A 26,819-nucleotide genomic window follows, 5' to 3' on the forward strand; every position below is an offset into this window, starting at 1 on the left:
TGTAGATACTACAGAAGAAATCTTGCCCGGTGGTGGGGGTCTACAATGTAGATACACTGCCTGGTTCCATAACGTAGGTTGTTTTTGCCTTTTGATGGTGCATTTTTAAAAGTAGAATATACTTAGCAAAGATCAAAATGATTATGAATATGACTAGAAAGAGGACAGCTACCTGGAAGAATTCTCTAGACTTAATTGGTTGATAGGCATTTCTTTTTTTCAAATTAGTCATCAATTTGAAATTCTGGAATCTAAGTGCCTTTTCTATAAGGAAAAAGGTAAAAGAAATATTGTGACCTACTTCATTGGTTTACATGAAGGCATGCAAAAAATAAAAAAATATTTTCAATTATCTACAAAAAGTAATTACCTATTTTGGCATATCTAGTAATGTCATGTGTTTTAAAATTACTTAACCAAGAAATCTGAAAAAAATATCAAGTATTTAACTCTGGTTTTGTTTATTAAGTTACAGTAGTAAACAAAACTAATATTTGTATGTGACTTAGAATTTAAAAGCATTTTTTAAAATATCATTTCAGGGAACTCTTCATTAGCATAGTGATATGTTTGGAGATATTATCTTCTAGGCAAAATGATTGCCCGACCTCTATACACCTAATATTTTAATGAGCCCTTTAGCTCTCTATTACCAAAGCAGTCAATATTGCATGGCTGATATCTGCTCATGTTATATCCCTCTCTGGACTCTATAATTCCATCCAGCCATAGACAGTTAATTATCTTCCCCAACCCCCCACTTCCCAGACTCCATTTGTAAATATAGGCCACCTGTTGATACTTATAATACTTTATTAACTCGGATTTCATTACTGTTTTGCTAGAGGTAAAACTGAGAGTCTAAGATGTTAAGAGATGCACCCAAACAATACTAGTATTGAGAAGTGGACCAGAATGCAATTCTGGGCTTCCTAACTCTGAATCCTAAGTCTATGCTTTTAGCCTCCATATTTTCCTATTCTTTGCATATTTGAATTATAGGGCTACATTGTAAGGAACATTATAATAATGAATACAGAAATATTCTTAAATAGTACTAAACATTGGTTTTATATCCATTTGTTTAGATGACAAAAATTTTCATAATATTTATAAAACATCTGTAGTGTTTTATACAATAAAACACTAGTAGTATTTTTAACAATATTCACTTTGCATGTCTGCTTCCTAAACATAGATCGCAGGGCCTGGGTTTCTGGTTATTTATAATCCACCCCACAGTTCAACTCTCCATTTCAGAAAGTGATTGAATAAAATAATCAGAAGGCAAAATTCCTTTCAAGGCTATGTAATTAAAGTTCCTTAATGTGAACCTTTGAGCCAGTAATTCAGATCCCTTTTGAATGTGTATGTCTCATGAAAAGAAACAATCAATCGTGATGATAAAACAAGATGAGCCATGCGTGCTATGAAATGAATGTTGATTTCTTGAAAATCTGGATATGTTCAAATGAGCAGAGTTGGCATTGTGTCCTGGGCTTTATTGACAAAGGAAGGCAGTGTCATTATCTATTACTTATGATGGTTCATCAAGCTCCCAATGAGAACTGTCAGCCCGGAGCCAAGAGATGAAGCTGGAAAATAATTGTTTTTCTGTGCTTGGCTATCAATCCATACCAGCATTAAATGATCTGTTTTGTAATTTCCTTGAAATATGTTTAATTTATTTATATAAAAAAGAAGTGATTAAGCAAGCACCTTTTTGGTAGTAAGAGACAGGCTAGCTTTTAAACATGGTGTAACCTTGTGAGCATCTTATGACATTATGGAATCCGGAAACTTCAGCCACGAAAGGAACCTGAGGGTTTCATGCCCAACACTCCTGCTCTACAGATGGGAAACCGAGATTCAACATGAATGTGTGTCTTGCTCATGAGAGAAGGAGACTGAACAGAAATTAGAACATGGGTTTTCTACATCCGGTTTGGAGGCCAGCTCTCTAGAAATGTAGGTGTTGGGATAACAGTGATTGTTTCTGTAAGACTGCAGATGTCTCTCCATTAGGTAGCCATGAATATATATGTTTCATTTCTGTTTCACTGCTATTTCTCATTTCAAAACGCAAAACCTATAACTTTTTCATCTCTTGGTTGCTTTGTGCATGCAGGCAATACAGAATTCTGTAGATTGGGGTGTCTCATTTCCTATTTGATTGCATGGTTTTCTCAAAATATATTTTCTTCTCCCATCTGGAATTCATTTTCTGGGTATCTCCCCCTCTAAGGAAGCTAAAAAACAAAACACTGTTTATTTTTGTAACTTTCCCTATGTCTTTACTCTATAATTTTTCTGTTCAGAAACCTCTAATTGTTCCCAATTCCCTTTTGTGGGAGATTAGAAGTAATCTGTTTAGTTTTCAATGTTCAACACACTACTTATGTTCAACCCTTTTCCTTACCAGTTCCCAGGGTGCACCTGGCCTATGAATCAAAGTTACTTTGGGTAACCTCTAATTAGTCTCATTTCTGTGCCTTTGCTTGCTTATGGTTTCTCTTTGTTCCTTTCTATGGAAGGAGTATGATCTTTTCATAATGAAAAAATCCTAAGATTGTAGGGCCTGTCTCCTATCCACCAGGCTGAGAAAAGAACCACAGAGATGAAAGAGGTCTCTCAGGGTTGGTCCTCAGCAGGCTGGCTGAGGTTTTGATCTCTTGAGTTCTGGTCCCTGTTTGCTTGGCTCTAGGTGTCTTTCCTTTTGATTCCCCCCTCCCTAACCTTCCCCAGATGGGGCTAGGGGAGATGAATAGACATAGCACAGGGATTTTTAGGGCAATGAAAATACTCTTTATGATATTATAATGATGGATATATGTCATTATATTCTTGTCTAAACCCATAGCATGTGAAATACCAGGAGTGAAACCTAAGGTAAGCTATGGACTTTGGGTTAGACAAGGCTCATTGGTGATAAAAAAAAATATATATAACATTTTAGTGCACTCACTAAAGAAAGAAGCTATGCATGTATGGGGTAGGAAGTGTATGGGAAAATCTTTGTACCTCCTTTTCAATTTTGTTGAAAACCTAAAGCTGCTCTAAAAAACACTAAAAGTAAAAGAAAACATAAAGATACATTTTATATTAAACTTTCACTTCTTTTATAATGAATTTGGTAAAATGTCACATTTTCTGCTGTAAAGGACTTCCAATCTTTGACTGGTACTAAAGCCCAACTCTCTACACTTCCCACAAGGCCCTTCAAGCCCAGCTGCCCTCACTCGCCCCTCAGTCCATCTGACCTTTTCCTCTTTGCTTAGCCCATGTTTCCCCTCGTCCAGCCACACAGGCTCCATGCGGTCTTTGACCATGCCCATCCTGGTCCTGTGCCTGGGCTTTCTCACTGGGTTTCTCTTCCTGGAACTACCACTTCACAGACACCAAGTAACACTTTGACTTGTTTCCTCTTGTCCATGAAGCTTTTGCTATCAAAAACCTTATTAATGAGGCTTTCTGGAACCCCCAATTTAAAGGGCACTCACCTACCCACCCCATCCCCGACAGGTACTCTCATCTTCCTTCCCTGTTTTATTTTCCCCCATTATGATCAGCATCTGACATACTACAGTGTATTTTTAATAATTTTTATTTATTATAGTATAAAATTGTGTTATTCCTTGTTGTATTTCTTCTGTGAATAAATGAATGCATATCATCAGTGACTTGAGCCAGGAACACTGGAGGATATGTATCTATACACCACTTTAGTCAATTATCTAAAGGTAAATAGATTAAGTAGTCCAGGAAATAGACTTGGTTGTCGATAACTACATTGCATCTATTGTTAAATTTTGTCATTGAGTTAACTAATTAATGAAATGAGTCAGAAAATGAGACATTTCCCAGTGGACTAGCAAACCTCAATACAAAAAAGCCTGAACCATAGGAAGGTTGTCAATGAAAGTCTGAAGGCTATAGACTGATGAAACCCAGAGGGAAGGGGTGGAGGGCCCTGAGAGATTAACCAAATAATGTATATGCACATATGCATTGCCCAGGAGCACAGACAAAGGGTGGTGAAGGTGTGGGTGGGGTGGGAACACAATGGTGGGTGGAAATGGGTGGAAAGGGGGTTGGGACATTTGTAATACTCTCAACAATAAAGATTTTTTTTTTAAAGTATGTTCTCAAGTTCATTTAGTCATATTGTAATAGAGCTTAACACTTTTCAAATTATTGGTTTATTAAAAGTGCTGGTAGCTCTGACTCCTTATGAGACTGCAAAAAAACTCAAATTGGCCCTAGCTGGTTTGACTCAGTGAATAGAGCATCAGCCTGCAGACTGAAGATGATTCACTCTCATCATTGATGTTTCTATCTCCCTCTCCCTTCCTCTCTGAAATCAATAAAAAAATATTTTTAAAAAAAGGAACCACAGTGACGTTTATCTTTAAAAAATTTAAAAAACAAACAAAAAATCTCAAATTGTTTCAGAGATTAAAACCTCGGCCTGATTCTGGGACAAATCATTCATTCTATTTTTGAATGTCCCCCCCTCCCCGCCCCTTTTTTGGGCATAAAGTAATATGAATTAAATTTTCTAAAAAAAACTTGTCTAGAGTACACAAAGAGTAAAAGTTAATTTTTATTATTTTGTGTAATAGGTTTTACTTCTGTGAAATTAGAAGCTCAAGTTAGAGGAGACAAAACTTATTTTTTTCCAAGCCTCACAAATCTGTATGTGTTTGTTTTTTCAGAGCATATAATAGTTCAGTAGATAATTTGAAACTGATTCATCTGTTAGACCATCTGTCAGAAATATGCTGCAGCTGTTAAATGTCCAGCAAAATTTGAACTACAAGTCTCCAAGTGATTTGCCCTTGGTACATGCAGACCAGACAATTTCCTGTTTGATTTACAACCATGATTCTTGCAACTGTGACTGATTTCCTAGATATATTTTAAATATTTTTCCGAGCATAGCTATTGGACCAATGAAAAGGAAAATGAAAGAATATAATCTTATTTTTTAATGTAATAGCATTGAATTCATTCATTGTCATTCGCTACTATACTAATTGTGTTAAAAGTATATAAAGAGATCAACCAAAGGACTTGTATGCTTGCATATGAGCATAACCATTGGATACAGATGGGGGTGGGGTGGGGTTGAGGGCATGGCCTGGGGGTTGGGGGTGGCTGGGGAGAGGTCAATGGGGGAAAAAGGAGCTTACACATAAAATCACAAATGATGTCATAGATTTCTTTCATGTCTTTAATCCTCTGTTCCATTTACTTTGTAGTAATTATGCTTCTTTTCTCTTTAAGTAATTATATTAATTAAGTCATTAGTTTAATTTTCTTTGAACAAAATGTTAATACAAAAAAAGAAGAAGGAATACCTACTATTTGCTCCAAACTCCACATATTAAGAAAGGGAAGAAGCCCTCTTTCTTCTGGAACAGATCCACTAAAAACAAATACTTATCACAATAGATTTTCAATGAAACAGGATGAAACTGCTATTAGAAACACCAATCAATGTCTTATGTACCTTTGAAAACAAGCCAGAGAAAGACAAGTACATATGATTTCACTCATAGGTGGGATTTACTGAACATATTAAATATATTAAATGTTAATGGAGATCAGATAGTTGATGTTTCCTGTGCATGATACAGTGAGGAAGATATGTGCATCACATCACAGGATGAAGCCAATGCTCACTCTTTGGACAAGCAGTTTTTAAAAATGGAAAAAAAAAAAAACCCATGTTCTTTAAAGTGAATACATCTCAGTAGCACAAACTAGGAATTAGTTCCCCTTGCTCACTTTTAGATGGATTTATTACTTATCATTGTCAGTAATTCATTGATTTAACAATTTTTGTGAAATTCCTGCTGCAGGCAAGGTTCTTAGGCCCCAAGAATAGAGGCTCAGCCAGGCGGGCACATGCCATGTTCTCCTGGTTTTTAGAATAAATAAATAAACAAATAAATAAATGAGTTGCCACCCCCTTTGTGGTTTTTTTTTTTTTTTTTTTTTTTTTCCTAACATAAAATTCTAGAGGTGGCATCAGAAAGCATAGATGCTATACAGAAAAGTAAGAATTTGGCCAGGATTGTGAACTACAAAAAAAAAAAAAAAAAAAAAAAGATTGAAATCTCTCTTCTCCAATAAATTTGATTTGGTCCTTATATTCAGTTGAAGGCCTCTCCTCTCACATATCACAGTATACTACAGTTATTTCCTCTTAACCAAGTCCTAATTCCTTCCAAGACCCTAATGAACATCAATAAAGTTGAATCTGTGACTATAATTTTTGTTCTAAAGCAGAGATATCTGTTTCAAAAGAAAGAAATGAAAGGGAAGGAAAACCCTTAAAATGTAATTTGTAAAATAGAATTGCCATAGGATCCAGCAATCCCACTTCTTGTGTACATCCAGAGAAAATGGAATCACTATCTCAAAGAGAAAAAAAAGTAATAAGTTTAAAAAAATAAACAATCAAGGTAATTTTAGATTGTGTTTGGTGCTGTGAGAAAAATAAAACAGTGTGATTGAAAAGCAAGTAATATTTGAAGGGTGTAAAGGCAGATGTTGAGTTGCTTGACGTAGATAAACTGGCCAGGAAATGGAACACGGCGAGTGGAAAGGCCCTTGAGCAGGGGAAGTGTGCTTGGTGTGTCTGAAAAAGAGAGAAAGGAGAGTGGGATTAGAACTTAGTGACCCAGAGGAAAACATGAAATAAAATAGAACCAGTGTTACTTCAGGGCCAGCACACCACAGGCTTTTGTGGCATTTGGATTTCATACTAAATGGGAGGTTGTCAGGAGAGAGAGACATCAATGTGAGAGAGACATCCATTGGCTGCCTCCACCATGCCCCCTACTGGGGATTCAACCTGCAACCTGGGCATGTGCCCTTGACATGGAATGGAATCTGCAACCATTTTTGGTGAACAGGACGATGCCCAACTAACTGAGCCACGCCTGCCAGTGTAAGACCCCCAGAGGGAGACCCTTACTCTATCCCACGGATCGACAGCAACCCCAATCATCCGCAGGAGGCGTCACTTGATGCAAACAGCAAGAGGCTTTATTCCAGCGCACTGGGGCTCAACTCGTAACTCACGCAGGAGCAGAGGAGTCGAACCCCGAGCAGAAAGTCTTACAAGTATATATAGGCAAAAACCATACATCGGGGGGTTACACATGTGAGGGGGGAAGAGAGGACAAAGTCGCCAGGAAATTCCAACAGGGCTCGTTAATAACATGTTTAATGACAGGGCCTAAGTTTTCAGTCAACAGTCCCATCCCGTAATCTCATGTCCTGCTTTTCTTATCTGTCTATTTGCTCTGTCTGCTCTTAGCTCGGGGCTGTTTCCTGGGACAGGTTTAAGGGTCTTGTTCCCATCACTGGCGAAGGGGGAAGACCTTGGAGATTTAAGATAAAAGGGACAGCTTTAAAAAAAAACTTTACTCTTTCAGTTAGGGTTTGCTTTTTTTCCTGAAGCTCCATTTTCTATTGTTGCTTTTTAATCTCTGGAGTTAAGAAGTTCAGGATTTGCCCAGATAAGATAAAGTAAACAAAATTCTTTACCTTTTGCCAGGGCCTGCCTTCCTTTCTTCCTTCCTTCCTTCCCTTCCTTCCCTTCCTTCCTTCCTTCCTTCCTTCCTTCCTTCCTTCCTTCCTTCCTTCTTTCTTGAATAGGAAATAAAAAATTAAGCAGAAATCATAATCTTGAGAACACAGTTTCTGAAATATAGATGCACTAGATCCTATACCAGTCTTCTCTTGGTCAGAGCGTGGGAAGTAATGCTACTTATAATTTATGAAGGCCATATTCGGCTTTATTAATCTCAGCGATTACTCAAGAAGCACCTGAGTCATGACTTCAGTCTCCTTTTCATTCAAACCTGAAACTCTTCATTAGGCTAGAAAAGAAATAACACTTTACTTGTCCAAGGGGTTTTCCCACTGTCATTGAAGCAATGTAACCAATAGCAGAATCTGTCTAGGAAGTCACACAAACGGTGTCAAGGAATAACAAACATAGAAAGCAGTAGTTGGATACAGTTCCCATTAGGTGGGTACCCGGGAAGTTGCATACTCAGACTGGTGAATGCAATAATTAACAATAGTCAGGCATGTGGCTGGGCAGACAGAGCATAAGGAAATTCAGGAACAAGAGGCAAAGTGCAGTCCTTGGCACTCCAACTCTGAGAGGAGCATCAGAGGGAGACAGAACATCTCTGGGAAGAACTGAGATGCTACTGGAGAGCCAGAGAAGGAAATTAGCACAACTATTCAGCTTGCAATTCAAGAAGGCTTGGGCCATAATGAGCATTGTTTGGAACCAGAGAGTTTAGAGGGAGGTCTGGCCTCTTAAATTTGTCCTAACCATGGAGGAAAATAGCCATAAAACCTGAGGCAGGGTAATTCCAGCTTCAAAAGTTAGGAATTGAATGCACAGGACATAAGGAGACCATTAAGTGATGCATTGTACTGAGAAAGTGCCTTCCATAATAGCTTTTCCTCTAAAGTACCAGTGTAGATTTGCTAGAACTTCTGCCTGATAGCACTATTCAGTTCTGGAATTCCTTGCTGTTCTTATTTGTTTTCTTTGTATTAAGCTTATGTTTCCAAATGTGTGATATAAAACACATTTTAAATGCTATAAACTAAAACAATATTGTGTTGTGAAAATTTTACATTATTTTAATGAGAGATAAAATCGAATGCCATTTCTAATGCCAATTCCATGTGTACTGAATGAAGTCCTTTGACCTTGCAAACTCCTGCCCATGCCCCTTGTCAATAGAGATCCCACTGCCCTTAGGTGAAGGGTAACAGCCATTATTGAATTAAAATTCTTACAACTAGTCTGTCTTCCGGATTGACTGAAATTGTGTGAAAATAAAACTCAAGGCCCATCTGCTTCTCTAGTTTTCATCCAAGATTCCCTGGAAGGGAACTCCACCAGAGACCAAATATTTGCTGTAGTTGTGTTGCTGTAGTTTTGGAAGCCATCCCAGTAGGAGAAAATACAATACTAAATTATTTCAAATGTTTGCATGCTGTCTCTCTTTCTTTCTCCCTCTCCTTTATAAAAATTGTAACTTTCTGCAGGGATTTGCCTGATTTCCTAGTATTTAATATCTTCAGAATATCGAGACACGTGTTCTAACACAGCAAGCAAGCTGACTCTTTGGAATATGTAATGTGTAATAACTGTTGTTGCAGTTGGAAATAAAACTGGATAGTTCATCATAATAGTTAGTATTGGCAATATGCCCCTGCATGGATGCATGGAGTGCTAATACAAACGTCTCTAGGAAGTTTCATTACCCATTATGGCCTCCATGATTTTGCGTAAGCTATTCCCTCTTTCTATAATTTTCTTAACTCCCTTTTCATCTATATGTAGTTCATCACTTCTTTAGGTTCTAGTTTTGTATAGAATATGTAACCTGATACCATAGTGAACATTAATCATTTTTCCTCCTGGATACCTGGGATATTTGTTATACTGAACCAGAGTTTGGGAAATTTTTTTCTATAAAAGGTCAGATAGTGCAGCCCAGCCATTGTTGTTTAGTGGTTGAATGTTGACCCAAGAACCAGGAGGTCATGGTTTGATTCCAGGTCAGGGCGGCACAAGCCCAGGTTGCATTCTTGATCCCCAGTAGAGGGCATGCAAGAGGCAGCCCATTGGTGATTCTCTCTCATCATTGATGTTTCTATCTCTCTGTCCCTTTCCCTTCCTCTCTCTCTGTGAAGTCAGTAATAATAATAATAAAAAAAAGGTCAGATGATGCATATTTTATTTTGGAGGCTATGTGGTCTCTTTTGTGACATCCCACTGTTGTGTGAAAGCGGCTATAGACAATACATAAATGAGTGTGCATAGCTGTGCTCTAATAAAGCTTTATTTATAAAAGCAAGCAATGGGCCACACTTGGCCTATAGTACATTGTTTGTGGACTCTCATACTTGACAATGCTTGATTTTAGACCTTGAGAGAAGCTTAGCTAACGCTCTCCTATTATGTGTGGGTTGTCTGTATGAAAAATGACATACTTAAGGTTATACATTTATGATGGAGCCAGGACTGATAAGCAACTCACCTAAACAACAGCCCTGCATTTTAATTTATTTGTAACTTTCAGTATTTGATGATATTTTATTTAGCACTGAATTACAAACTGTTTAGTATTATCACTTGTTCTTTCATGTTTAACCACTTCATGTGGGTTCATGTATTATTACCTGTTGTGGGGAAATGGACCATGAATATATACTTTTATATATTAATATATATATATTAATTTCCCAAAGTGTTTATAACAGTACAAAGTATAGAGTGAAATCTCAGTAACTATTTATAATTAAAAGTCATTCAAGAAAACACACAGTACATGTAGCAATTTTTTTTCTTTTAATTAAATTGATGGGGGTGACATTGGTCAACATGAACAAGATCTGTATATTGCACCTTGTGACCACCACCCAAAGTCAAATCTTCCTCTGTCACCTTATATTAGGATCCAATTTTCATAATTATATGCTTATAAATTACGTCTCAATTTAGGAGAATGTGAGATTGCCAGTGCTTAAAAGTGCTTAAATTCTGATAATAACTTTACAACCACCTTTTACAAAAACCAACCAACCAACCAAACAAACAAAAAACACCCACAAATAATCTCTTATATACTCTTATATTTCCTGTTCCCAATTTCTTAAAATTTTTAATTATGTGATTTTTAAAAAATAGTGACAAATTTAAAATTTGGTATGAAGATGATTTGTTACAGAAGTCAAACTTTAAAAAATGTAATGTGGATAAATTATCTTCAGGTTTTATGAATGCTCTATTTACATTCTAAATTTAAATTAGTGAATGGATCATTTAGTCAATTATTCATCAACCTCATTTAAATTACTTTAGATGTCACTATATATTCACACTGAAGGTTAACTCTTGGAAAATGCATCATTCATTGGTATTACCCTATGGAGCAGGTTTGGACTAAGAAAATTGTTCCCAGCACTCTGACAGGGCTCACCTCCTCATTTCCTTCGGATTATTTCTGGGATGTCACCTGATCGAAGAGGCTTTCCTTGACTAGGCATCAAAAAAAAATCTCTCAGCCTCCACACTCCCCCAAGCTGCCTGCCCCTCTTTCATATTAATGTCTATAGTATTTATCACTCTCTCATAATATAAATTTACCTTTTACTTTGTAGTCTGTTTCTTTCCATGAAAATGTGGAATATTGTCAATTTCCTCTATTGCTGCATTTCCCCTGCCTGGCACAGCATAGGTGCTTGGTGCATATTTGAATGAATGAAAGGAAATGAATGAATATTAGCACATTCTTCATACAATGGGAGGCTGAGAAATAACAATTACTCCAGTTAAATGCAGGACTATAGCAAAAGATTATAAAAAGTTAGACTCCAACGAGTCGGGAGAGAGGAAATCAAGGTTTTATTTATTTGGGGGTACTGGTAGCTAAACTGAATAGCACAATTTTTTTAAACAATTAATATGAAATCCTTCACTTTAGACACCCCCTTTGTGAACTGATACTTTAAAAATAATTTTTGTTCATGTTTTTATCCTTTTACATTTAACTTTCTGGGGAATATATTCATACACACATGTCATATTTCCCAGAAGCACCTGCAGTATAAATAAGAAAAATAAGAAACCTAACAGTGGATTACAGGGATGGATTTGTTCATTTAACTTCAAATTTGTACACATTTGAGGGATGAGATAATAAATAATTAATTTTCCTAGTATCATTGGGGATGGAACTCTACCTGAGTTACTTTTCAAGAAAACTAGTTCATTCCTTCTATTGCTAATTTTTTTTTTTCTGTTTGTAAACATGTGAGGTAGAAATCATTCCAGAATATCCAGTGTGACCTCTGTGTCATTGAATGGAAGACTGAGTGTGTACTAAGATTTGTTGGGGACTTAAGAGCACCTCTCTATAAATCAAGTGTTGTGTGCCCGGCCAAGTGTTGCTCAATGGTTGAGTGTGGACCTATGTACCAGGAGGTCATGAATCGATTCTTGGTCGGGGTACACACCAGGGATATAGGCTCAATCCCTAGTAAGGGGGTGTAAAGGAAGCAGTCAATCAATGTTTCTTTCTCATTGATGTTTCTATCTCTCTCCCCCTTTCCCTTCATCTCTGAAATCAATAAAATATATATTTAAAAACATCAGGTGTTGTGCCACATTGTAATTAAGCAGTGTGCTTTAGGACTCTAAGGTCATTCTGAAAATGTTTTTAGAGTGTGTGTCGAGCACTGTTCTGATCCCTGGAGAGTAAGTGTTAAGAAAACTATCAAAAACTTTATTCCCATATATTTTCAGTAAACTAAACAATTACATGAGAAGAAACATAATATGTCAGGTGACTCTCAATGCTATACAGGAAAATGAGGCAGATGTGGTGCAGAGAGTGACGGTAGCAGCATGCTCTATCAGCCAGGTGGACTTAATGAGCTTGTCTACAGCAATGAAAGATGACTTAGCAGAGCCTGGGAGGAATAGGGTAGAGCCTCATGGCAGCTGGAATAGTAATTGTGAAGGCCCACAGCAGGAGCAGTCCTGTTGTTGAAGGAAGGGGAAGGGGACCAGGGTGGCTACATAGTCATGGACAAGGATGCGGGAATGAGAGGCAACAAAGGAGGTGGCCACTGTGACCATTGGAGGACTTCTGACTTTATTCTGAGGGACTGTTAGTAGGAACCACACAGCCCCCTTATATTTTTAATAGTGTCCCTTTAGTCATTATGTACATAAGGATGATAGGGGAATAAGGGAGGAAGTAGGAAGACTATGCAGCCTTTCTGATGACTGATGGCCAGATGGCACAAGGTGGCAGCATTTGGGATGTTCTAGTATGAGAAGACACAGGCCTTGATGCAGTCTCTCAGACAATGAGAGTAAGTAGACAGAGAAGAAATCCAAGGGTTGAGTCCTGGTCACTTTACCATTTAGACATAAAGAAAATGAGAAAGATCCCTTAAAGGATTCGGAGAACAAGCTGGTAGTGAGGGAGGAGGACAAAAAAATGAATGGGGCTATAGAAGCCAAGTGAGGAATAGAAGTGAAGGATCACCTGGTACCAACACAATTGACTACTCAAGTATGGGAACTGATGCATTTCAAATTGGAGATTATTGTGTTCTCCTTTCCTGACGCCTATTTCTTAGTCTCTTAGTTCAGGTAGCATTCTTCCTAATCTTCCCTCCTCCAATCTCAACGTTTCGAATCCTCTACTCCTATAATGAAGGTTGTCAGGAGATGCCCAATTCTGAAGCCTATTAAATAAACATCCTCAACTTTGCTGATGATGCTGAGAGAGCAGGTTTGAATGGAGGCCCTTAGGCAGAAAGCACTGGGTCATAGTTATAACTCTGAAAACTAGAAGGTTGTTTAAACTGTTCCTGTGATTTGTCAGAATGTCATAGTTGAGTTGCCTAAATTCTGATCACTTGCTAAATTGTTGTATCATAGATTTTTTAATTTGTTCTGTAGTTAGTAATTATTTTAGCAAATACACACCAATTGTTATATAAAGGTTTTTATTAATGCTTCCCCCTTCTCTCTTCTTTTCAGAAAAATGTGATGAACCCCTTGTGTCTGGGCTCTCCCATGTAGCTTTCAGCAGCTCGTCCTCCATGTCTGCAAGCTACTCTCCAGGCTATGCCAAGATCAACAAGCGAGGGGGTAAGCAACTTTTATCTCTTATGTCAACAAGTGTGTTAAATAAGAAATTCTATGTTTACTGATGTAGTGGCATACTGTACATAGCTGCATATAACTCCCTCCTCAAAACCAGCCCATACAATCTACTTCATTGTGACTGTCACACAGCTAGCTATCTCTCTATCCCTCATGTCACTCTGCTTCTACATGTCACATAAGACACTAGTTGATAACCTCAAAGTGGATCAAGGTAGAAAACAACTGAGGGAGGTTATTTCCTCCTTAAGAAGATAAAAAATAAATTCAGATATGGTTATTTTAATAAACAAGAAGTTTTTCATGTCATTATAACATTTATATGCAAATTCCCTTAGGAGAGGAGCCATGTTGGCTGAAGTTCATGCTAAGGTATAAATTGCTAATAAGCCACATTTATTGAGGGTACATATAATTAGCACAGCATGACATTACTTGTCTTAAAGAAAAATAAAGGCAGAAGTGAATTCCAGAGGGAGAAAAAAAATTGATGTAAGGGAAGTCGGGAATGCTGGGGATATATTTTCTTCTTCACTATTGGCAAGAATCTGTCCTCTGATTGTATATTTGCATTTATACTCTTTTTCTATATGTATTCATACACCATACAAGCATCCAAAAGCAAGATCATATACCAACACAGAAGGGTAAAAGGATATAACTTGCTAATTATACAAATGCAGAAAAGAACAAATTCAGTTGAGCCTTATGTTGATACACATTGGCTTCAACTTTTGTCATCATTTATTTAAATTATATTCTTCAAATAAATTTTGGAGAGAGAGAGCTCATGAATACATAGAGAGGCAGAGTATAAATGCAAATTTACAATCAAGGGACATATTGATACATGCATAAAATTTAATTTTAGGGGTCCCCCCAATACAAATCCATCTCCTACAGCTTTGGTATCAGGGACCAGTATATGACAAATTGGGGAGAAATATCATATTTAAATGGAAAATCCACTTGTAATTCTCTCATGTCTTTTGAAGCCTACTTCTTTAAGTTGTTTGCTTGTTTGTTTGTCTTAGAACAATACCTAAATCTTGTGATTTGTATTCTGGATTTATCTCAACATTCTTTATTGAAAGTTTCCCAGTCTGTCATTCTGAGTCAATGGCAATCAATGGGTACTCTTGCCAAAGGGAAGCACAGACATTAAAACTTTGAGAGTTCTGGATAAGCTATCTACTACCTTACATTTATATAGTATTTTACAGATTAGAAAATGCTTTCATGTGTGTTCTAGATGTCATTTGATCTTCATAACAACCTTGTTAGATAGAATGTTAGGTTAGAGATGCCAATTATTTCTTCTGCCAAGCTTTCAACTTCCTCCTTCATATGCCTTTTGTAGAAATAACCCTTTTTCTACAACCCCAAAGGGACTGCCATTCCACCACATGTTCTTCTCCATCTACTAACCATGGATGATGAGAGAGAACCCATGAGCTCAACTGATGCCCTCAGAACCTCTGTGTTTTTGTTATGTGACATAGATTTGGGGACTGAGAGGGCTTTTGGGGAAACCAAGAAGGACAATGTGGAGATAAGATGAAGAGAGAAGTAAAAGTAGAGACCACATGGATCCACATAGAAAGTGGATAAAGTTCTGGTCATTCCTGTTCTCTTTTAGGTCCCAGCCGTCATCATGCTATAACTCTGGCTGTATTTCTTGAGTCTATGAAATTTACCTTTTTAATTTAATGGTCACCTCCTCTTGCCTGAGCGAATTTGAGTAAATTTGTCTTCCTAGTTACTAAATAATCTCCTTATTAAAAACAGTTTTCATTGGCCCCATTTTACAGATTAAAATGATAAACATAGAAACCCAAAAAGACATCAACTGGGAGTCTGAACTTGAGATTCTAAAGTGGCATAGCTAGGGACTAGTGGTTCAGGGACACAAATCTATGTCTTCTACTCAATTCTGACACTCTTCATGCCCGATTAAGCCAGATGAAGCAATATAAGTCCTGCACATAAATTTGCCCAAAGAAAGAACCTACAAAGAGGTAGAATGTTTAAGGCAAGTTTGATTTATGTTTATATAGTCAGAGTAATCCTGTCATGAAATCTCAGAGCTTCTTAAGTGATGCAGATCTTGGATAAATTCCTTTCCTTTTCACCCTCTAGCCACTTTGGTTTACTTGGTAGATCCTTCAATGCTGGCTGCTTCTCAGAGACTTTTTCTTTTTAGATTTACTTCCTGGATAATCCCTACCATGTTAGAAACAGTCTTCTCTATTAAAAGGAAAGGGCAGAGAGTTGTTGGCAGTGTTTTTTGAGGTTATTTCACCTTTACTTCCTCCAGCAGGGAGAACAGATTGCATTTGCAGACCACATAATTGACGATCGGTTCTAGGAGGAATAGGTGTATAACAGACATCTGGAAAGACTGCCTGAACAGATCCTGTAATGTCCAAACTTGTGTCTTAAAGAGAAGTACAGTCTTTACCTTCCCTTAAAAGATACCACTGAAGTTAATAATTGCCTCCATGCTTTGATGCCTTGGCTTGGTCAAATCATTGCTTTTATCATTTTCTGCTTCCTGTTGTGCAAGAGGGAGCTTTAGAAATGAGTACAACACCAACCTCCTCTTCAGGTCACATGTACAGTCAATATCTACACCTTGGCACCACATCTCCTAGGCTCCTAGGCGGCTCCGCAAAGAATCACACTTACTCTGCTCTTCAGGGGTTTGTTCCCACTATCCCTGAAAAGCAAATTTTTTCTCTCCTTTTTTACACCCTTAATATCATGTCCCTTAGTTATATTTGTAAGCACTTTCTTTCTAATTTCTATTCTTTCTCCCCTTTCCTGCTTTATATATTAAAAGGATCACAGCTAATTAAATCCCAAACCAGAGCTGATGCACTATGAATTGGGAAAGCGGTCACAAAGCCTCCACGAGGACATTGTCCCTCTTGGTGCCAGGAATGCCTTAGCTTGTGCTCTTCTGTTCTCTCTTATCCCCGATCCACCCTTCTGTTCCTTATTGCCCACCCTGGCAGCCAGGAACTGCCAGATCAAGTACTATTCCTAAACTTGATGAGGAAGCTTTTTCCTTAGACTATAACATCAAGGCTTAAATTGTGAAATAGACTAATCTTTCCAATTGGTGAACTTCTGTCCATGTTGGCAGATTTCACTCCACTATTTTCCCTTCTCCAGCCTCTACCCTTTCTCAGTGTGTCTCTTAACCTGCTCCTTCCTACTCACTAATGATTCATTATTTATTAAGAATTCATTGGCTGAAGTGTTTCTTCTCCAAGGAGCATTGGCCTTTTAAAACTAGGTCCTTGGGAGCAGGAAAATCCAGAAGGCTGATTTTCTAATATAGCATTTCAGGATATCTGACATTCCTATTTGGACTGGCTATATTTCTTCATCTTCGAATCACTCTCCTGGAAACACCTGCTGATCTTGCAGGCTCTGATGCAGTGCTGAGCAGTGGGACAAGAATGACTTGTCTTCATGCATAACTAGGTTTTAATATGGAATCAACCAAGGATGAGTATGGTATTAGTCAATTATTTAAACTTTCTGCATCTCAGTTTCCTGATTCCTATGGGCACTATATAATTTATCACCTAAGCCAGGAACTTTTGACAGAGAGTTCTATTAATAATTACACCAGAGTAATCTTGGAAGTCTGGGCCCCCTCTTTATATTTTAACATGAATCAATTATACACTTTAACAGAGCTCTGGTGAAGGCTAAATGAAAAAATCTGCAAAAAGTGTTGCATTTAAATATTAGTCTCTGCCATCAGTTGCCCTCAGCTCCTCAAAATAATAATGCAGATATTAATATTTTAAAGCAACTGAAAAAAAATGCCCTCATCATTACTAAAATAGCACTTCCCTAAAAAGTGATTGCTAGGATTTGTGTTTTTGCCACTGTCTTTGTGATTCCCCTGTAATCATCTAAGAAAAAAAATGATATTATAATAATTAAAAGATAAAAATATTTTAATGAGTTTCACATAATCAGATTGCCTCTTAACATTAACTTAAATGTTGCCCGTCATTTCACCTTAAATTCCATTCATTTCAAATAAAATAGTTTATGTCAGTGATTTGAAAGTGTTATTTTGTTCTTAATTATCTTTATATTTTTGAATTAGATTTTATAGACTCTAATATAATATTTAATAATTTTATGATGTTCAACAAAGCCAAAAAGAACTTTTTGGACATTAGGGAGAATAAAAGTAAATGTTTATTCCCCCCTACTCATTCATATAAATTCTGTTTTTAAAATTACATATTTAAATAATTTATTTAAAGTTACCAGTAGGTCTTTGTATTCACCTTTACAATTGAATGAGAGTTACCATCAAACTCTATTGTATGTTTTATTTTATTCTCTTTACTCCAATTCTCAAATACAAATGAAAACCTTGACTTCACTGGAAGCTTTAAAAATTATATGTACAATACATGATACACTTGTATGATTGACACTTGCTCTGATGGAATATTAAAAGCATGTTCACCAGGAAATGGCTCATAATTTGTTTAGACATGCCTTTTTAATTTGCAAATACTATTGCTATTTTTCTGCTGTGGCACCAAATTTTATAATGTTGGAATTTTAAATCCTTCTTTTCTGTCCCATATAGAAATATATGCTGGGTTGTGTTGAATTTCCCATAGAACACTGTGAGGTGTGTGATGTTACTGTGTTCTCTTGCACCAACACATACAACACAAATGTCCACAATCAAATCAGCCAGGCGGATATTGTGTTCTATGGTCCTCTATTGGGGAGTGTGAAAACCTTTCCATCATGGGGCATCTGTAGGGCCAGCAGAACATGCTGTCACTCAGGGAGGTGCTGTTCTAAAATTTAGCCAATCACTCTATACATAAGAGTTTTAATTGGGTTTGTTTAATATGCTTAGAAGTACAGTTGTGTCCCATGGGTCTTTGATAATAGTGTGATGGAAGATAATTTTGGGTTTGGCAGAGTGAACAAGAGTTAATTAGAAAAAGGGAGTTTCTAGATTTGGGGCATTTAAGATGAAGAACTTTTTAGTTAATTATTTTAAGGAAGTTGCTGTTCTGCTAGGTTTGTTGCAAAGATCTTCATATTTGTCTGTGAGAAGACCATGAACTGGATTAGAATCAGTGCTACTACATTAACCACTGCTGCCATCTGTGAAATGGCTCTGGGATATTAACTTCCCGACACTCTCCTTATATCACAATATTAACAGTTGATTGTCCAAAGGAATGGGAAAATTGTGACTAATCAATTAATATATTTGTAATATATCTCTGTAATAGATGCCTTGTAATTTTATTTTCCATGCAATATTGAAAACCATGATATTTGGTAATTGCCTTATAAAGTTTAGGTCAAATGGGGTGGGAAAACTTCACATCTGAACTAGCAAAGAAATATATTTAAGTGAATATTTATTTTGAAAAGATGTCCAGAATAAATGCATCTTTGTAGATTTGTTGATACAGAGTTACAAGAACTAGATTTCCCCTTCGCCCTTGGAGAGACCTTGGATCCCTTCCTCCCTTGGTTTAACTGGCTCAGTTACCTCACTTCCATAATGAGAAACTTGGGCTACATCACTTCTAGGACCCTGTCTTCTCAGAACACCCTCATCTTGGAGGCAAGGTGAATCACAATTTCTTGTCTTAATCCTAATGGATACTTTCTCTTTAATAACCTTGAGAATAGCCATGTTATTTTATCCAATAAAGTTTTTACAAGTTGAAATTTTCTTTCTAAACCATTCTGGAATATATACCAATAGTACCTTTTGGAGGTTAAATGTTTCATTATCCCTTTGATATTTGCTAATTTTATTCAAAGAGAGGCTTTAATACTTTTTACATCTCTGCTAAGAAGGTGGGAAAATTATGTGAATGGTGTGTACCATAGCAGAAATATTCATCTTAAAACAGAATGCTTCACACAATCTCAAAGCACTTTCTTAACATGGTACTGCACACATTTGACTCTCAAATAATATTTTCTTAACAAAGAACAATTAAATCAAATTATACTTATTGCATATATTATTCCACCCATTTTTAACTTCAAATACTCATTGCTTCTATGTTGAATGCCTTGTTAAATCAAGAGTGAGCCGAAACTGGTTTGGCTCAGTAGATAGAGCGTCAGCCTGCAGACTGAGGGGTCCCGGATTTGATTCCGGTCAAGAGCATGTACCTTGGTTGTGGGCACATCCCCAGTAGGAGGTGTGCAGGAGGCAGCTGATCGATGTTTCTCTCTCATCGATGTTTCTGACTCTCTATCCCTCTCCCTTCCTCTCTGTGAAAAATCAATAAAATATATTTTAAAAAAATCAAGAGTGAATATTTGCTAACATTTTTCAGTTTCCAAAAAAATGACGCTTTATCTTGTTACTGATGTAGCTAATTGTGGTCCAGATAATGATAGAGGATAAATAACAATAGCAAACATTATTATCATCATTTATAAATTTAAAAAATTAATATCTGAACATACATGCAGAACAATTGGGAAATGGCCCCAGGGTATGGCTGTTCTCCCAATACTTTCAAACTGTGAAATAGCCCTTTAGCTCAGGATAATTTTTGCATAGATGAGGCTTCCATTTGAGCGGCTGCATCCAATTGCTAACAGGTGCCTGTAGCTAATAGAACACATTCTATGGGTCCTTATCCAGTGGTCAGCAAACTCATTAGTCAACAGAGCCAAATATCAACAGTACAACGATTGAAATTTCTTTTGAGAGCCAAATTTTTTAAACTTAAACTTCTTCTACCGCCACTTCTTCAAAATAGACTCGCCCAGGCTGTGGTATTTTGTGGAAGAGCCACAGTCAAGGGGCCAAAGAGCCGCATGTGGCTCGCGAGCCGCAGTTTGCCGACCACGGGCTCTAGTCCATAAGGAATACAGTACATTTTGTGTTTCAGATGCATTGTAGCCTTTGAGAAAAACAAAGGTTAGAAATGAGTAGGGAATGCCCCCATGTCACTGTCTGGGAAACTCCCATCAGCTGACCATATGAAGGACTCTGCCTGGTGAGGGACCCTGCACAGGGTCCATTTTTAGGCAGGGTTAGGGCACAAACAACCACACTTGTGAAAAACATGCTTCAAACCCTATAATTACATTTCCTCCATACCAGATGAAGGACTGCATCATTTTTCAATATCTGCTCTTCTATAATTAGAGAAAGTTCCCTGCTTTTTGCCTATTTGCCTCCTTCCCCTAATTTCATTCAATAAGAGAAACAAAAACAGACCAAATTATTTCCAAGACCATTGGAAGGATTTAATCTAGTTATGGCTCTATTAGCAACCTGGTTAGGTCATACTTATTAGAATGAATAGTCCCTTGTCTTAATACCTTGAGCAAATTAATGACTTTCTCACACAATTTTCTTAGGGACGAATACAAAAATTAGATTACCTCCCTTTTATACCTATGAATTCCAAACGAATTTAAAAATATAATCACTAATAAAATTCAAAGCAGTCCAGCCTTTGTTAGCATTCTGCCTCTTCTATACCCTGCAAATGAGCAATCAACTCTGTTTACTTGATCCCTTGCCTTAAAATGGAGATACATGTTTGACATGAATACTGCTGACAAGAAACCATGACATTTAGGACAGTCTAGTTTTATTGTTCTTGCCTCTTTAACATTAAAATGTAAACACAAAAGGTGAAAAATTTTATTTCTGATGTTTTCACCCCAAGGTCACTTTCATTTTACTTTTTCTTAGCTATTTTTATTTTCTTAGCAATATAAGGAATTCATGTTTTGGTTTTTATTTTGCTTTGCCTTCTCGGCAGCTTCTGGAATTTATGTTGTTTGTACCTGTTTTCGGCTTTGAAACGGGTGGGCAATGCTGTTTATTTCAGTTGAAGGATCCTTGTCTGAGTTATATCTGTTACCTTCACATCAGCCTACATGAGCAGCCAGGAAGACTGCCTCCAGGGTGAATTATTCTGTGTTCAAAAGCTTGTGCCTGAGCATATGTATGAACGAAGCATAATTACACACATCTTGTGGATTTTTCCCTACCCCGTTTCTGACACATATGTATTTCAATGGGTTATTGATCTGAGTTTTTTTGTTTGTTTTGTCTGCCTTTGATTTCAGCCGATGCTTAGAACACCAGATAAGCCATAGAGGCTCTGTTGTTCAGGTGATGAAAAGTACTGCAGGTCCTGGAATCCTGTCCTTTTGTTCAAGGTTGTTTCATTATAACAATGATGATGCTGCAAAAATTAACTCTTGTTTGTATTAATTAGCCTATGGTAAAATTGGTTTTGTTACACTTCCTTTTGTTTAAAGTCTATAGAACCTATTGATGTCATTGAGGATTTACCAATATGTTAACTCCCCTAATTTTCCTACTTCACTTTTCTGAAAAGAGTGGAAGTAGAAACCACAGGCTTCTGTAATCTACATGCTTCTGTGATAGTAGAGGCTTATAAGTAAGATCTAGAGCCTCTTGTTTTGCCTTTTGATAAGGCCACTCATTCCTATAGGGTCAGATAGGTTCCCAGAAGGAGAACAATTAAACAGAGCTTTCAGATAATACCTTCAGGAGAGAGACACAGGAGGGCAGAACAGATTACCATCCTCATTGTGGAAGGGCTTCCAAAAAATGATGCTTTATCTTGACACTGATGTAGCTAACTGCAGTCCAGACAATGATAGAGAATAGATAACAATAGCAAACATTATTATCATCATTTATAAATAAAAAACGTCCAGGGAGGCCAGAAAACCAAGAGGGTGCCACCACTCCCCCAACCCCAATCCTTTGACACCTTATGTCCACACTATACTGGATTATAAGCAGTTACCACTGGCCTCCAGATTTTATTATGTGGATCATTCTTTATGTAGAATATCAACATTTTTTTTAAGTCACTTGTCCTTAGGCAGTGAGTTCAGGTGTCACCTTTTTAAAAAGTCATTACTGCCCTGACTGGTTTGGCTCAGTGGATAGAGCATCAGTCTGCAAACTGAAGGGTCCAAGGTTCGATTCCAGTCAAGGGCATGTACCCTGGTTGCGGGCACATCCCCAGTAGGGAGTGTGCAGGAGGCAGCTGATTTATGTTTCTCTCTCGTCGATGTTTCTAGTTTTCTATCCCTCTCTCTCTCCCTCTCCCTTCCTCTCTGTAAAAAATCAATAAAGTATATTTTAAAAAATAAAAAGTCATCACTGTTGGATATAAAGGTATCTCCTCGTTTTTCAAGGTGCACCATGTTTTTATGTCTGTCTCAGAGGTTAGTATGCAGTACTGCATTGTAGACTTACCGCTTGTCTGACCCTATGACACTGGGCGTGAGTTTAACACAAGCCCTATGTCTCATGCATCTGTGTATGCCCAACATCTCATCTGGTCCCTATAAAAACTCTAGGAAAGAATTTAGAAGTAATAACATTTCGTTTTATGAATACAAAACTCAAATTCAAGAAAGTTTAGTTTCCTGCCCAAGGTCAAAGTTACAGCAGATTTCAGCATTTGAAATAAACTATTCTGACTTTAAAATAACTCATAGTTCTATTTTCCACATCTTCCCTGCCCATGTGAGCTGTTCTTTAAAAAAAAGTTGTAATAATATTTGAGTTGATTATAGGGCATAGCTAAAATTTTCCCACTGGTGTTTTAGAACGCAGACACATGTCTCTATTTTATTTTTGAGAAGTGTATACTGACTTTTGTCATTTCTTTCTATGCTTACTATCTTTATTTTAAATAATCAAAGAGTAATAAAGACAATGTTTTAAATATTTACATATAATAATGTATTTATAAAAGACTCACCTTTTTTCTACACTAAATGGAGCCAAAATTTAGACTTCTTCAGTCTTGTTTCTGAATTTGTATGAGATGAGGTGGTAGGCAACAAAGACAGAACCATACTTGAAATATCGTATCTAATAAAAGAGTAATATGCAAATTAACCATACCTCCACTACACCCAGAAGCCACGCCCACCAGCCAATTAGGAGCAAGTATGCAAATTAACCCAACCAAGATGGCTGCGGCCACAGAGCAAGAAGGAGGCTTGGGTTTCCCGGGCAATGGAGGAAGCCAAGCTTTCTGCCTGCACTGGCCTGCCTTGGCCTCCGCTTAAGGCTACAAAGTTTCAATAATAGAAGATAAATAAATCCCAGATACCAGGGCCTCCACTTGGATCGCCAGAGGGCATGGCCAGCCTACAAACCACCACAGGTCCCTCGCCCAGGCTGCCCCACACCCCAAGGGAACCCCCACCCTGATCCAGGACACCCTTCAGGGCAAACCAGCTTGCCCCCACCCATGCACCAGGCCTCTATCCTATCTAATCCTATCTAATAAAAAAATAATATGCAAATTGACCATCACTCCAACACACAAGATGGCTGCCCTTATGTGGTCAAAGACGACTGCCCCTATGTGGACACAAGATGGCCACCACAAGATGGCCAGCAGGGGAGGGCAGTTGGGAGGGACCAGGTCTGCAAGGGAGGGTGGTTGTGGGTGATCAGGCCTGCAGGGAAGGGCAGTTGAAGGGGACCCAGGCCTGCAAGGGAGGGCAGTTAGGGGTGACCAGGCCTGCAGGGGAGGGTAGTTAGGGGCAAACAGGCTGGCAAGGGAGAAGTTAGGCATCAATCAGGCTGGCAGGGGAGTGGTTAGGGAGTGATCAGGCTGGCAGGCAGAAGCGGTTAGGGGCAATCAGGAAGGCAGGCAGGAAAGCAGTTGGGAGCCAGCAGTCCTGGATTGTGAGAGGGATGTCTGACTGCCCGTTTAGGCCTGATCCTACTGGGATTGGACCTAATCGGGCAGTCGGACATCCCTCGAGGGGTCCCAGATTGGAGAGGGTGCAGGCTGGGCTGAGGGACACACACCCCCATGCATGAATTTTGTGCACCGGGCCTCTAGTTATATATATGAAAACAGCAAATATTGGAACAAAACAATGAGACCAACATTCTGTGTCCCAGAAAAGAATTGAAGTAAGAGAAAACTACTGATGTGCAGCATCAATATGCTCGAATCTGATCTGATAGAAGCAATATATATATATATATATATATATATATATATATATATATATATATTTACATATATGTTTCTAACACTCTTAATATTCAAAACACACATGGGGGAAAAGCAGGAAGTCAGTACAAAGTGGATGAATAACAGAAACAAAACTCAAAATAAAAAATGTCTGAGATCTACCAGGCATGCCATAACCTGGGTCTCTGGTATGAGATGGAAGTAATCTGCAGGACTAATAACAATATCCCATTGTGGGATTGCTATCATGACTGAATTATTTCTTCCATGCCAAATGCAGGATTCAGCATTGTCACATTTTGCCTTCCGTTTTGTTATTGTTTATTTGAATGTCCATACTTTCCGAAACCTGTAGGAACTGCCAAGGGAATTTATTCAATTATTTTTCCAATCTTCTACATATCAGGTATTGAAATAAGTAAAGCAAAAACAATAATTTGCAAGGTATTATAAGACTTAACTATTTATGATGGAAAATAATTTCCTAAAGAGAATGACAGAGAAGCAATACATGCCTTTGGTTTTCTATTAAAACTGTTGTATTTGAATTTCCACAATTAAAAGAGAAATCTGAAACCAAACAATTGCATTTTGAACAACAAACAGGGTTTAGTGGTATTATATCCAAAGGACTAGCACTAACCGGGCAGCAGGGAGGAAAGAGAGAAACCGTGTTACCAGTAAGCAGCCTCACCGCTTCCCAAGTATGAGTGCCAGACTCAAACAGCAGCCATGGGACTTGGAGGAATCACCCAGGTGGTCCAGTTTTAGGGATCTTATTGGATATTCCAAAACAATGCAATTCCAGCAAAAATACTACCTTACCTGCATGAGATAGTGAGGGATTTCTCTACAGGGTCTGGAGACAGGCTTTGGTTCCCTCAGTCTGCAGTCCAGTTTCCTGTGGCTCAGCATGAGGAGGCATGTGGGTGAACTAGCCTAGAGATGCCAGCCAGGACCCTCTGTGCTCCTTGCAGGGGAGAAGGACTCAGAGCAGACAAGGCATCCTATTCAGTGAGTAAAACAGAGGGACACTGCTGGAGTTTTTATTGTTGTTGCAATTCTACATTAATTTATTGTAAGATCTTTGAACCTTTTCTTCCTATTGATATGACATACATTTGGAAATCATCAGTGCTCCTTAGCAATTGATCAGTAACACAGCAATGATTCAGTAAGGAGAGAGAGACAGACAAGATGTTGAGGGAAACATGGTCACCAGTCTCTGAAGGGCCAACAATTTAAATTCACATAGACTTCTCACTGAGACTCAAATCTAAAACCCTGCGATTCTATTTCTGTGTATGTGATGAATCAAGATGTAAGGCTCACTTTGTTCTCAGCTCCTTGGGAACTCCTTCTACCATTCCTTTTTCTGTGTTAGGATGGCTCAGCTGGTACAGAAAAAAAAGTCAGATTGATTTCTTCAGAAGCTCTGAAGTATTACCTTGCTAGTTTCACACTCAACAGTGGGAATAACGGAAGGCAGAAAGGGGAGAAATGAAAGTCCTGTTGCCGAAAGAGAATTCTATCTCTCACTGTTGCATGAAATAGTACAGTTATTCATACTTCAGGCATCTCAATTAGACACTCATTAGTCATAAACACTTATGTAACTGAATAATTCAGGCTGCGAGAGAACATCACTATTTTTTTTCTTTATTTCTAAGACCTTTTGTATCTAAAAGGAAGAACAAAAATTGTTTAAAAAATACCCTTTCTCATCCCAGTTCATTCCAGAGGCAACCATGGAGAGCTTATTACATGCAGGTATATTCTTTGCTATACTGTTTAACCCTTCTGACCTCCCACTCCAGCCATCCATCCATTCACTCCTTATATCAGTAGCCTGATTCACACATTTCCATGAATGTTCCAAGTTTATGTACATAGCATGTCCTAAAAATTCTGGCTTCTAAAGGGACTATGGAGGCCACCTAATTCATGATTCATTATTGTCTCCTGTTACTACTTTCAAATTTATATAGTAGTCCCCTCTTATGTGTGGTTTCACCTTCCACTGTTTCAGTTACACACAG

The 26,819-nt window shown here is 37.8% G+C and overlaps 1 protein-coding gene across 1 annotated transcript in view; it reads left to right on the top strand.

Annotated features, from left to right (window-relative positions):
- CNTNAP2 (contactin associated protein 2) overlaps positions 1 to 26,819 on the top strand; it is a 1,915,008-nt gene that overhangs the window by 535,926 nt on the left and 1,352,263 nt on the right. Inside the window, exon 2 of the mRNA XM_080666270.1 lies at positions 13,607 to 13,717. Coding sequence (XP_080522396.1) covers positions 13,607 to 13,717 — 111 coding nt within the window. The remainder of the gene's footprint in view (positions 1 to 13,606; positions 13,718 to 26,819) is intronic.

Source organism: Plecotus auritus (genome assembly GCF_963455305.1).
Source record: "Plecotus auritus genome assembly, chromosome: 4".
Classification (NCBI taxonomy): Eukaryota; Metazoa; Chordata; class Mammalia; order Chiroptera; family Vespertilionidae; genus Plecotus; species Plecotus auritus.